Raw genomic sequence first — 12,883 nt, forward strand, 5'->3', positions numbered from 1 at the left:
CACACTGCTAAAAAAATCAAGCAGAAAATTAGATTTTTAAAAAATGTATGGTGAAGAAATGTATGCAGTTCATCAAAGCAGTAGCCTGAATAACATCTGATATATCTACAGCACATTAAATAACATAAAATTATATTTATAAAGAGAAAATTATAGAAAAAAGAGAACATTTTTTTGTCTCTTGTTTTTGGACGGTGTCCCTGAATCTGGTGCTACATAGAATCCAGTTCATTGGTGGTACAGCCATGTCTGAAAAAGATCACACAGTTCTGAGAAACTTTGTAGGAAAGAGATGCCCATCAAGTCTGTACCCTTATGGAATTTCAAAACATTTACTGTAGTAACTTCTGAAATTAAAGACAAAAATGTTGGAAAATCATCGCACTGTCTGAACGTCCATTGAAAATGTTTTGCTTGTTGGACAGCATCTGTGATAGCATTCGTAGTGGGCACATGTCATTCAGGATGTACTTTGTGTTGCAGGATGTAGCGCTAACATTGAGTTTTAACTGTAATGATAACTCTCTCCCTCACTCTCTCTTGAACCAGCATTCATTGTCCATATAAAGTGGTTGGTACAACAGTATCACTATATATAACCAGATTGTGGTTTTTGGCAGATATCTTGTGTTATCTGTCACTTTCTGGCTCTCCTATATATGCAGTATTTTTATTTTGTTTTTATTTTGGGGTTATTGTGATGAGTTCACATACTTATTTTTAGATCAAGCACTGCAAACATGAAATTCTGAACACTGGCCATGCGGGGCAGAATTCATATATTTCCTGAATGAGTCTACAATCTCTGAACTGTCCAGACCTTTCCTAGATGGCTTTACAGTTCTGTAGTCTTGGAAAGGATATAATAATAATAATAAAAAAATATTTGTATCCCGCCCCTCTGAGAACAATCGGGGCGGCTAACAAGTTAAAAATATAGAACATATCAAATCCCTAGTACCCTTCCCCCCCTTAAAAAGGTATTAAATCTAATAGAGAATTAAAACCATACAAGTTAAAATTGACCCAAAGGTCAAACAACATAACAGTAATCAATATAACAATAATCAATGGGAGCGGCGGTATCTATTTATTCATAGGAGTTTCCTGAGGCCGGGTTCTCTATTCTGGAAAGGCCTGCCGGATGAGATCCGTCTGCGTACATCCTTAGACAGCTTTAAAAAGGCTGTTAAGACGGATCTCTTCCAGCAGATTACACAGCCTTTTAAAGCGTCTAAGGATGTACGCAGAAGGATCTCATCCGCAGGCCGTTCCACAGTCTGGGGGCAACGATGGAAAATGCCCTCTGGGAGGTAGCGAAAGCCTAGTGTTTGTGGCTGAAGTAGGCCCTCCCAGAGGACCAGAGTGCCCGGGGAGGATTGTAGGGGAGAAGGCGTGGTCCCGAAGATAGTTTGGACCCAAGCCATTCCGGGCTTTAAAGTATAACCAAAACCCTTTACTGGGCTCAGAAACAATAGGCAGCCAATGGATGGACTCTAGAACCGGAGTAATATGGTCTCTCTTAGATGTTCCGGAAATTACTTGGCTGCCATATTCTGTACTAGTTGCAGTTTCCAGATTAAGTACGAGAGTAGCCCCATGTAGATGCATTACAGAAATTAGACATGAGGTTCCAGGCGTGGACAACGTCTCAGATCCTTACTTCCATAGGGCTCAGCTGGCGTATGCCGAAGCTGAACAAGTGCTCTTGATCTCGCATTTACCTGATTCGCACATCCGGAGCGACAAATCAAGGAGCACCCCAAACTGCAATGCAGTCCTTGGCGGAGTGTGACCCCTTTTTACTTAGAGCCAACTTTGGCCTGGACACATTATGGTTAATATTGAATCAGGTGACCATTAGTGAGTCTGTCAAAATAATTCATAGGATTAAAGGAAACCAAGGGCCTTATTCTGGAAAATATGGCTAACCAAGGCTGAGAGAGACTTATTAAAGGAACAGGATTGGAAGGACCTCTTGTACATTAATAACAAAAGGTGCATTAAAACTGTTACACCTGGATTTGAATTCTCCCCAGTCAACATGAAAAAACGTCTAGAACGGCGGTTGCAACCTGATTCCTGGTTTTGGAGCGCCGCTACCGTGAGCACCTCCGTTTGTCTGGATTCCGTCTCAAATCTGTTTTTCCTCATCCAGCCCATACTGCCCAAAGACATTCAATGAGAGAGGAGATGCCATCAGAATTCGAGGCCAATGAGACATGGAGAATAGATTTGGGTGTCATCAGCATCTAATAACACCCAGCTCCATGACTCCGAATGATCTCATCCAGCCGGCTTCATTAAATGTTGAACCACATCGGGGACAGGATAGCACCTGTGGGACTCCACAGATGAGCTCCCCTTTTCTGGGCAACTGTCCCAGCAATCACCCTCTGGGATCTGCCCAAGAGGAAGGAATGGAACCACTGCATGCAATGCCTCCAATTCCCAATCCCCTAGGTTGACCCAAGAGGATGCCCATGATCTTTGTGTCAAAAGCGCTGAGAGGTCAAAGCACCAACAGGGTCACACTGCCCCTGTCGATGTCAGACGCGGATCGTCGGTCAAGGCAACCATGGCAGTCTCAACCCCAAGCCGCCCTGAAGCCAGTTATCAAATGGGTCAAGTAATCAGTTTCATCCAAGACAGCTTGGAGTTGAAGGTAACCGCCCTCTCGATTACCTTGCTCAAGATGGCAACAACAGAGACTGGCCTATAGTTGTTCCTATCCAGGGGGTCCAGGAAAAGTTTTTCAAGAGTGGCCTAAACAGCGCTTCTTTAATAAGATGGAAACTTACCTCTAAGGATGCATTGATGATGTTTGTAAGGAACCGTCTTCCGCTCCCCTCCCCCGGACGGCCAGCCATGATGGGCAAGGTTCGAGCAGGCAAGTTGTTTTCCTCACTCTACCAAGAGCTTGTCCACGTTCATCGGTACTCACAGATGAAGGTGATCCAGTATAATTTCAATACAGATCGATGGACACCTCGTCCACTGTTTCTGTTACATACTGGCGTCTAAGTCGGCTCTGAAAGCTTGTCTTGTTTAAACAGGACTGCTCTTGTGCCGCACTGCTGTGTTTATGGTTTAGTGCCTTAAAACATATTAATTTCTAGGGCCTAGGGTTAATTAATCAAGAAAATGTTAAATGATCTTGAATTGCTGGCAACAAACTATAGGTGGTAGTACAAATGAAATCTGCTTGTATGGGGGGAAAGGAAGGAATGAGAATGTTTTTGCCTAGAAATTGTTTTTCTTATTATAATTTCTCTATTCTTATTATTTAAACCAAGTAACTATTCCTGAAACAAGTAAGTAATTAAAGTGTCATCCCCAGATTCTTAACATCATCTATTTTAGAAACGGTGGGCATATTCTATTACTTATTAATTGTTGTATTAGGTGGTTTTACATGTTTGTTAGTGGGGAAGTAGGTCTCACATTTTTCATGGTAAAATGTGATCTTCTTAAATACTAGCCACTCTATTTGAAACAAAGGCATCTGGCAACAATAAGTTTATGAAATTTCAACAGCTATATGCTTGAAAAAGAATATATCCTTGACTGTAGTTTGTGGAACATGGCCTAGAAAACCCAGTGTCCTAGGCTTTACATCTTCGTATAATAAAACATTGTATTTATTGTATTGTAATATTTATTTATTTATGCCCTGCCTTGCTCCCAAGCTGTGGCTGGGATATCGAACCAATCACTGGATGGTAGGGGAGAAAAAGACTCTTGTCAATTCCCTTCTGCTTCTATATCCCCTTGCCCTCCTCCAGTGTGCTCTGATATAAAGTCGAAGGCTTCATGGCCGGCATCCATAGTTTTTTGTGGGTTTTTCGGGCTATGTGGCCATGTTCTAGCAGAGTTTCCTTCTGATGTTTGCCAGAATCTGTGGCTGGCATCTTCAGAGAATGCTTTGCCTGGAAAAAACTGGGTGTATATATTGTGTGAGCCTGGAAATGCAGGAGTGATTTGCATGTGTATTGTTCTGTGTTGAGGCTGGCCTCAGCCTGGGGGCTATGCAATGAGGATTATGTCTGCTAATTGTGATCAGTTGGTGCCCAGGTGGAATCTGCCTCCACCATCTCCCAGAGGAGGAAGCAGAAGAGAAGGGGAACAGCAAGGATTCTGTGCAAGGCAAAACCACCCCTAGCAACATAACCAAAAAAGAAGAAAAAGCATCAAGGAACTCAATTCGGATCCAGAAATCCTCATGCCACGGACAAGACAAGCCACAGTACTCATGGATACAGACAATAAAACAAAAAATCAAGGAACTCCTGGTCCTACAACATACAAAAAGCTGAAACAAGACCCAGCCAGCAAAATCACCAGAAAACAACACAACACCCTGATCAAAAAAAACACTCAATTCAGCCAACAAGACCATTTTGTGAAAATCTGAGGCTCGCCCACAAGACTCTATGGACTTCTCAAGATCCACAAGGATTTCCATTCCCTCTTACCCATAGTGAGTGCCATTGTATCCCCACATTATGACTTGGCCAAGTTTCTGGCCACACAATTACAACACACATTGGGCAGACCCCCCCCACATCAAGGACTCACGCTCACTTCATAGGAAAAATCAAGAACCTAGAACTAAAACTTGGAGAATTTTAATCACGCTTTGTGTGGTCTCCCTCTTCACCAAAAGTCCCCATAATGGACACCATGCACTCATTGAACAGATTTTTCCCGAGACATCACAGCCCTGTTCAAAACATGCCTCACCACAAGCTATTCCAGTGGGACAATGAATTCTATGAACAGAGAGATGAGAGTAGCAATGGGAAGCCCTCTAAGCCGTGACAGCAAACTTTTTCATGGAACACTTTGAAAAGCAAGCCCTGGAAACTGCACCGAAAGCCCACAACTTGGTTCCGATACGTGGATGCATTTCCACATCTGGAGCCATGGGAGAAGAAGAAGACTGGCTGTATTCCTGAACATCTGAACAACATCCAATTCATACTGGAAAAAGAAAGGAAGGAGGAACACTGCCATTTTTGGATGTTCTAGTCATCTGCAAACCGAACTACATTTGGGTCACACAGTACCGAAAACCCACACACTACAGACTGATACCTGCAACAAGAACTCCAACCATCACCAAGGACAAAAAGCAGCACAATCAAAACATTGGTACGACAAGCAAAAAACACATCTGTGAACCCACTCTTGGAAGATGAACTGAAGCACTTGGAACGGGCTCTACAGACCAATGGTTATTCCAGCTCAGACATCAAAGAAGGGCTGCCAGGCCAGGAATACCCAGAGGAGGTGAAGACAGCCGCCACTCAAATGGAAGGTATTTTACCATACATCAAAGGAGTCACAGACAGATGGCAAAGTGGTGAGGAAGCACAACCTTCAAATGGTTTATAATAAAATAATAATAATGGGATTTATTATAATACCGCCCAATCACTGGAATCTGAGCGGTTTACAACAGAGGGTATAATAGACGTTCCCTGCCCTCAGGCTTCAGTCTAAAAGAAACGACACAAAAGGAGAAGGGAATGGTGAGGGGGGAGGGGGGATCATGTCCAGCAGTTCTTCTCTCCCTCTGAGGCATGGACCAAGGCGATGGACCGGAGGAGGGGCTTGTCATCTTCCAGGCAGGCCTGGTGGAGCTAGCCTGCCTCTCTCTCCCTCAAGATGGTGGATGAAGGGAGGGCTTTCTTCTTCTCAGGCAGATTGTGGAGCTTGCCTGCCTCTCCTCCCTCAAGCGACGAAAACAAAACCGACGAAGAAAATCAGAAATGCTTGCTCAGCCAAGGACCAGAGAGACCCTCTCACAGCCGCAGGAGTTTACTTCTACCATACAGCTGCAGACAAGTCTACATAGGGCCACCAAACAACACAGTGTGCAAAACAAGAATCAAGGAACACGAGAGACACTGCAGATGGGTCCGCCAGAAAAATCAGCAGAGTAAAGAACATGCCACAAACCATCCTGAGCAAAATTCTGTTTGAAAACACTGAAGTTCTGGGACCATGCCAACCACTACCATGTCAGGATGCACAGGGAAGCCATTGAGATCCACAAAATCTGGATAATTTCAACCGGAAAGAAGAAACCCTTAAAGTGAACAAATTTTGCTACCGTCCTGAGAACAGCAAAATAAGGACTCAGCAAATGCAAATGGGAAACCATTCAGAGTCAGGGACTTTCCCAACGCAGATATTGATCACCAATTAGCAGACATACCCGGGTAGCTCCAGGCTGAGGCCAGCCATCAACACAGAACAATAACAACAAAATCACTCCTGCATTCCCAGGCTCACACAGTATATATACACCAATTTTTCCAGGCAAAGCATTATCTGAAGATGCCACCACAGATGCTGGCGAAACATCAGAAAGAAACTCTGCTAGATCATGGCCACATAGCCAAAAAGCCCACAAAAAAACTTTGCTCTGAATAACCATGAGAATCTTGGAAGGGCAACCATGGAAGTGTAGGAAGCTACATTAACCCTCAGGAGACCTTTGAGGCCGCACCTCTAACAACAAGAAGTTGTTAAAAAGTGAAGTAAGTCACCTCCTCCTCATTTCCTGTTTCAAAAAAAAAAAGAGCTCTCTTGGGCCTAAATTGGCCCAGAGTGACCCAAATAGGCTCAAAATGCCCCCACAAGACCTAGAGGGTATTTTGTAAATAAAAGTTTCATAAACATTTTGCTTTACTAGGTAGGGCCAAGGAGGCATCCATATGAGCTTGAATTGCCTTACACAATCCAAGAGAATACATTTGGGGCATTTACCGCCTGCCCCCCTAAAAAAAAAACCATGTCCCTGCTTTAAAACAAATGTAAGGAGGACTGGGAAAAGGAAGATTAGTGAAAAATGCTACTTCATAGCAGGAGGCTCCATTGGAACCTGTACCCTCCACTATTGTAGGTGACCTTTTATTTGAAAAACTATGAATTTTGGATCCAATTGATTTCCCAGTTGCTGTTCGTGATGTTAAAATGAAAAATATTTAGATGTTGCATGAGTCTGGCTGATAAATTTCTCTTTGACCACCCACCACACACACACAACACAAAAAATCACAATTTTGATTGCAACTTGCCCCCCTCCATTTAGGAGTCTGAAGCTGTAGAAAGATCTACATTCATTTAAAAAAACAATACATTCATTTAAAGACCAAAATACTGCCTTTTACTTAGCAGCCCAACTTTGTGCCTGGACACATTATGGTTAATTTGAATCAGGTGACCATTGTGAGTCTGTCTAAAATATAAATTCAATAGGAATTAAAGGAAACCCGAGGGGCCTTATTCTGAGAAAAAATGGCTAAACCAGGCGTGGAGAGACTATTAACAGGAACAGGATTAGGACAGGACTCCTCTGTACATAATAACAAAAGGTGCATTAAACTGTTTACACCTGGTTGAATCTCCCGTACCCATGAAAACCACGCTTGACCTTAGGCAAGTAAGGCTCCTCCCCCCTCAGAAAACCTGGTGATAGATTCACTTGGGTCACCATAATCGAAAATGATTTGAGAGCCATCAATAACAACATCACAATAAATATATTTAATGTGGGCATTATAGTTTTCAAATCCTTGAAAACTGAAAATATGTTCCAATGTATTTTAGAACAAAGGTTATGATACATGATACATGAGCAAATGTGAGATTGTGATACTGCTGCTGCCTAATTTAATTTATTAATCCACCCATTCTAGAAAGCATCAATATGTTACTGTATAGTGTCTATTTGTTTGCATCTCAGAACTCATTGTACTTTGTTTCAACAGCATTACTGCAAAACTCTGAGAGAGCTTTGGAAAAAGTTGCCCCACTCCTTCGGGAAATCTTTGGGATTTGCTCCTTTCCTGTCTCGCACACTGTGGGTAGTCATGGACAAGGCTTCTAATAGAAGGTAATAATTACACTAATTATTTCTAATTTCTACTTTGAGACATTACATAAGTGAGTATAACCTAGAATCACAATAATAGAGAAGAAACCTCCGCCGTCCAGTACCACTCCCGTCATGAGGAATAGACCTCTGGACTAATTTTCCCATTTTCTCAGGAATTTTTGTTAGTTCCTGTTTTGCTGAATTATTTGATTACTTGTAGGGACAGACGAAAGCCTCTTTTATGGAAAAAAAATAAATTTGGTTCTTGGCTAGTATGTATGAATGGCATCATCCACTGTAGATTTTAAAAAAATACTCAGCTTTTGATACCTGTATGGCACTTTTGGTAGATCTGAATTCTTGAAGGTAAGCAAAGGAAATTATTTGCTTTTTAATGCAGCTGTGGTTTACATATTGACCACAAAATAATTGATGTGTTTGTAATTGAAATGTTAATTATAGATCACATGCTTTAGATTAGCTGTGGTAGATGGCTACAAAAGAATCATAGGGGGTACATACCGCACTTTGCGGCGCTCTGCTGCCGCCGCCGGGTAGTCCGGGGGGAGCCGGCCTCCACACGGCGGACTCCCGCGCGGACGAAAAAGAAGCTCCAAAATGGAGCTTCTTTTTCCGTCGTGTTGTGACTAGCGAGGCGCCAGGGGCCACTCGCTACGGCACAAAGGACGCGACGCGTACGGACGCTCCGCGTCGCTACGCAAGATGGCGCCGGCCATGTAGAAGGGCCGGCGCCATCTTGTACACGGAGTCCGTATAGGCCAGGGCGTCTATAAGAGACGCCCCTTTTTTAAAATGGACGTCTCGACATCCCAAATGACAGTGCAGAAAGCCTCCAAGAGTTGGAAGAGACCACAAGGGCCATCCAGTCCAACCCCCTGCCATGCAGGAAATCAATCAAAGCAGCCCCGACAGGTGGCCATCCAACTTTGCTTAAAGACCTCCAAGGAAAGAGACGGTCCACTACACTCCAAGGAAGACTGTTCCACTGTTCAACACCCTTCTGTTAGGACTTCCTCATAATGTTGAGGTGGATCCCTTCCTGGAGCTTGCATCCATTGTTCTGGAAAAAAAATTTTTTACATGACAGGTAGTTTCCCTGGTAGTCTCTACTTGGAATGCCTCCCAGGGAGGCTTAGTTAGCTCCCTACATGGCAAAAAACTATTTTATTTTTTAAGCTTGTTGTAAATTGTTGATCTACTTTCCTTAGATTAAGAGTGTCATAGTATTTTTATTTTTTGGAGCTTCTACAGTAGATGTCTGCTGTTTTAGTTCTTTCATGTAATGTATTTTATGTTGCAAATAAAATTAATAACCACCACCAACAACAACACACCATAAACGGCTATTAATGTGGTATGCAGTAATGTTCAAATATTAAAATTGTGAGATGTATTGTTTTATTAATAGTAAGGACGGGTTGCCTATTAACTGGTTCTTTGGAACCCATTGTGTTGAAGGCGTTAGGTCCCACTCAAGAAATAACTAAAAGTAGAATAATGGTATTTCCATATCTTTGTCACACCAAATAGAGTCTTGGAGTATGTCTGTACATCTGAGGAAGTAGACTGAAGTCTATGAAAGCTGATGTGCCAACTCTTTATTTCAGTTAGTCTCAAAGGTGCTACCAGATCTTTTTACATTCTGTAACCATTGGTTAGTTTCTTCCATCAGGATTGATTTGTTGGGATTTTGTAGTAGTTGTTTGATCTTGGACAATATGAATTACGAGTGTACAGAGATTTTTGGGAAGCTTCTACAGCTTTGTTTGTCGCTAAACCCACCCTCTCAACTGCACACATATAACCATGTATTCCCACCAAAATCAGTTCTTTGCCTGGCAAGGTAACCGAGCTTTAGGACAGGGGGCCCTTCAGATCGCAGTCTGTGCAGTCTGAAATAGCAACTTCCTATGGCTTCTGTAGCTTCTTTGTGGCTTGGTGCCATTGTCCCCACATGTAAGCTACAAAACTAGAGATGTCCCAGAGTGCAGAAAGAAAATGTCCTTTCTCTTTTAGTTTTTGGTAGACCTTAAGAAAAACACTATCCTTATGCTTCAGGAACTTTGGAAATGGTATATTACTTGGCAGACTTCAGCTCGATTATCTCCACTTCAGGGGGATCAAGAATCTATTATGGTGCAAGAAGAATACTGTGCTATGCCCTTGAGCACCCTCAGTCAAAATTCAATTATAATTGAAGTGGCACAATCTGGATTCTTCCAAGAAGGTCTGCACATCTCTAGCTAAAAACAAGTTTGTAAGATTAGCCCTGCCCCCAAGAGGATTCTACAGCAGCTCTGTCCCCTAAGATTAGCAAATGATCAGACTATGAAGGCTACCACAATTCTCTGGGACCGGTTGCTCCCAATGGAATGTCTAGTAGGTTCTAAAAAAATATGACTTGCTCTTCTACTCTGAAGTGCATAATTGGCAGTTCAGCAGCTTACCACGATGAAGCATAGGGGATATGTGAAGACCATAACCAATGCCATTACTCTTATAGGCATGCCTGACTATGGTCCACAGGTCTAACCCTAACTCTTGAAGGAACACCTTCCATTGATGCACAAGGGTTGTTCCCCTCTTCATGAATGAGAAGTGGGAACAATTCAGAAAATGAAAGTTGATTGCCTGTTGTATGTTTCTTGGAACAACAATTTTGGAGTCTCCTAGTTTGTTCACCACCAGGGTTGCATAGAAAGGGAAAATACTCATCTCAACAGCTTCCACTGGATGTGAATGCCTAACTACCTACAATTGCCTACTCACTTGCTCTGAAACCCCTCCTACGGAGATGAAAGCTTGACTGGGGAAAGGAAAGCCGCCATCTTGTCAGCATATATCAGATTAATTCCTCTTTTCAGAACTCTGCCAAATGACTATGTGTCATAACTCTTACCTCTATTTCTTTGCAGAGACTAGATGCTTGGGCTTCAAGCCAATGCAGCTTGGTAGGGGTGTTTCATCATCAGTTTGGCATGACTCAATATCCTCAAATTTAGCCTGCTATTCTCTATATGTGTGAGTCAGAGACCCTGAAGAAGAAAAAGGGTTGCGCTATTGCAATGTGGTCTTTGAGTGACATCTGTAAATATATGCATGCCGTCCTACTCATCTTTTCACTGCAATCCTTCCTGCGGACCTTGATAATGGGCTTGAACTGAATCTTCAGCAGAGGAATACACAGTTGATATGTTTCAAGTGAGGGGACAGGTTACCATCCAAAACAAAAGGATCTAGAAGCTTAAGAAGATGTCAGCAAGACATCGATGTTTATCACACTATGTCTTAAAGAGTACTATCCAGTGTGACTCCCTAGCGTCAATGTTGAATGAGGATGCCAGTTTTAAGGAGCTGAACTTCTCTGCCTGAAAATTCTAAAACCCTCTTAAAACTGCCATCCCAAGCATGCAACAGGAGGCAGTAGAGGAGTCACACTTGAAGTACCTCTTTAAGAGCTCGTCTGTATAACACCATTAGAATGACCAATGTTGTGAAACAGATGATTCTGTCGCGAATAATCAGTTAAAAAATAGGCAACCTGTTTTGTTTGTTTTTGTTTTTGAACGAATTTGGTATAGTAGAAGCAGGAAATGTTACAGAGAGTAAGTAAGGCAAACAAAAATAGGAGTCCTATACTGGAATTGTCTTTTAATTGGACTATAATAGTTTGTTTTTCTAAAAGAAAGATTGTGATGTACTATTTTTTTCTTAATTTAGGAGCAGTATTTTGTAGATGCTTAAATTCCTTCATTGGACTGAGACAATGAGTAATTTTAGTACAGTCCGCCCTCCCATACGCAGGGGATCATTCCACAACCACCACCCAGTATGGGAAAAATGCATGTCAAGGCCAATAGAAATTAATGGGGTGCATGCTCGCACGTGGCAACACCAGGTGCCGGCACCAATTACGTCCCCATATTCTGCTGGGGCTTGCCTTTGGTAAGCTTCAAAACTGCAGAAGGACACCGCTGCATAAGGAAGCCAACTGTAATTTCTTCCTGCTGCAAGAAAGTCTTTGAAAAACCACAGTTTTGACAGGCTATTCTTAGTCATAAATTTACTTGCAAAAATTCCATGTGGTTGTTCAAGAGATCAAACATTTTTGTATAAGAAACCTAATTTGAAAAAAATAATATAAAAAAACACACATGCCAAATTTGCACAGACTAATCCAAATGAATATTTGGCAGCCAGTATTCTACTCATCAGGATTTCTCTACTTCTCTTTCTCACTCCGTCCTTTAATCTCGATCGCATTCAGCCGTGCCACGCATTATAATTCCCACCCACCAGCTTGAACCAACAATCTGTGGTGGTATCCCTCACTGGCCCCCTCCTTACGCCATTCAAATATAAGCTCCTGCTGCCACGTTTAAAGCCTCCCATGGATGGCCCGCCTAATTATAAACCCTTCGGTCGACCTTTCACGCGGGCCCTCGTTTGGTAGGCAGCTTGTGTCTCAGCCCGGACTGGCCGCTGACCCATCGGGCTCGTCGTCAACTCGTGCCCCCACGCCGGGAACTGCTTCCCCCAACAACGCAGAGCCATGCACTTCTTCACCGCGGCAAAACGGAGGTAACCCCGCCGGGCAGAAAGCCGGCCTATGGCAGGGCAGGAAGGGCCGACGGACGAGGGGAAGGGGGGCGGGGGGGACGGACGAGGGAACCACGGGACGGGAGCCAGGACGGGAGAGGGGAGTAGCCGACGGGAGAAGAAGGGAGGGGCCCGGAAAAGGACGGCACCAGCCAGGCGGTAAAGGCAAGACCGCCAGCCAGGCCAGCGGCCGGGGACAGGCAGGGGAGGGAGAGAGGATACGGATGGACCGACCCGGGCCGCCCCCAGCCCTGGCCGCGGGGGGGGGGTCGGGGGAAGAGGGGAAAGTGAGGGCGGGAACAGGGGTGCAACGAACAGAGGGGGGACAGAAGGGCAGGGACGCGCGGCAGAATAGAAAAGGGAAGAAACGAGAAA

General features: G+C 43.5%; 2 protein-coding genes across 4 annotated transcripts in view; one reads left to right on the plus strand and one right to left on the minus strand.

The window, feature by feature from the left end:
* The window catches only part of LOC121925364 (neurobeachin), a 205,311-nt gene extending 197,461 nt beyond the window's left edge, over positions 1-7,850 (plus strand). Inside the window, exon 34 of the mRNA XM_042457429.1 lies at positions 7,782-7,850. Within this exon, the coding sequence (XP_042313363.1) occupies positions 7,782-7,800 (19 nt within the window). The 3' untranslated portion in view covers positions 7,801-7,850. The remainder of the gene's footprint in view (positions 1-7,781) is intronic.
* LOC121925367 (stAR-related lipid transfer protein 13-like) overlaps positions 1-12,883 on the minus strand; it is a 1,219,986-nt gene that overhangs the window by 1,036,405 nt on the left and 170,698 nt on the right. The window lies entirely within an intron of this gene.

This window comes from Sceloporus undulatus, chromosome 3 (genome assembly GCF_019175285.1).
Source record: "Sceloporus undulatus isolate JIND9_A2432 ecotype Alabama chromosome 3, SceUnd_v1.1, whole genome shotgun sequence".
NCBI classification, from domain to species: domain Eukaryota; kingdom Metazoa; phylum Chordata; class Lepidosauria; order Squamata; family Phrynosomatidae; genus Sceloporus; species Sceloporus undulatus.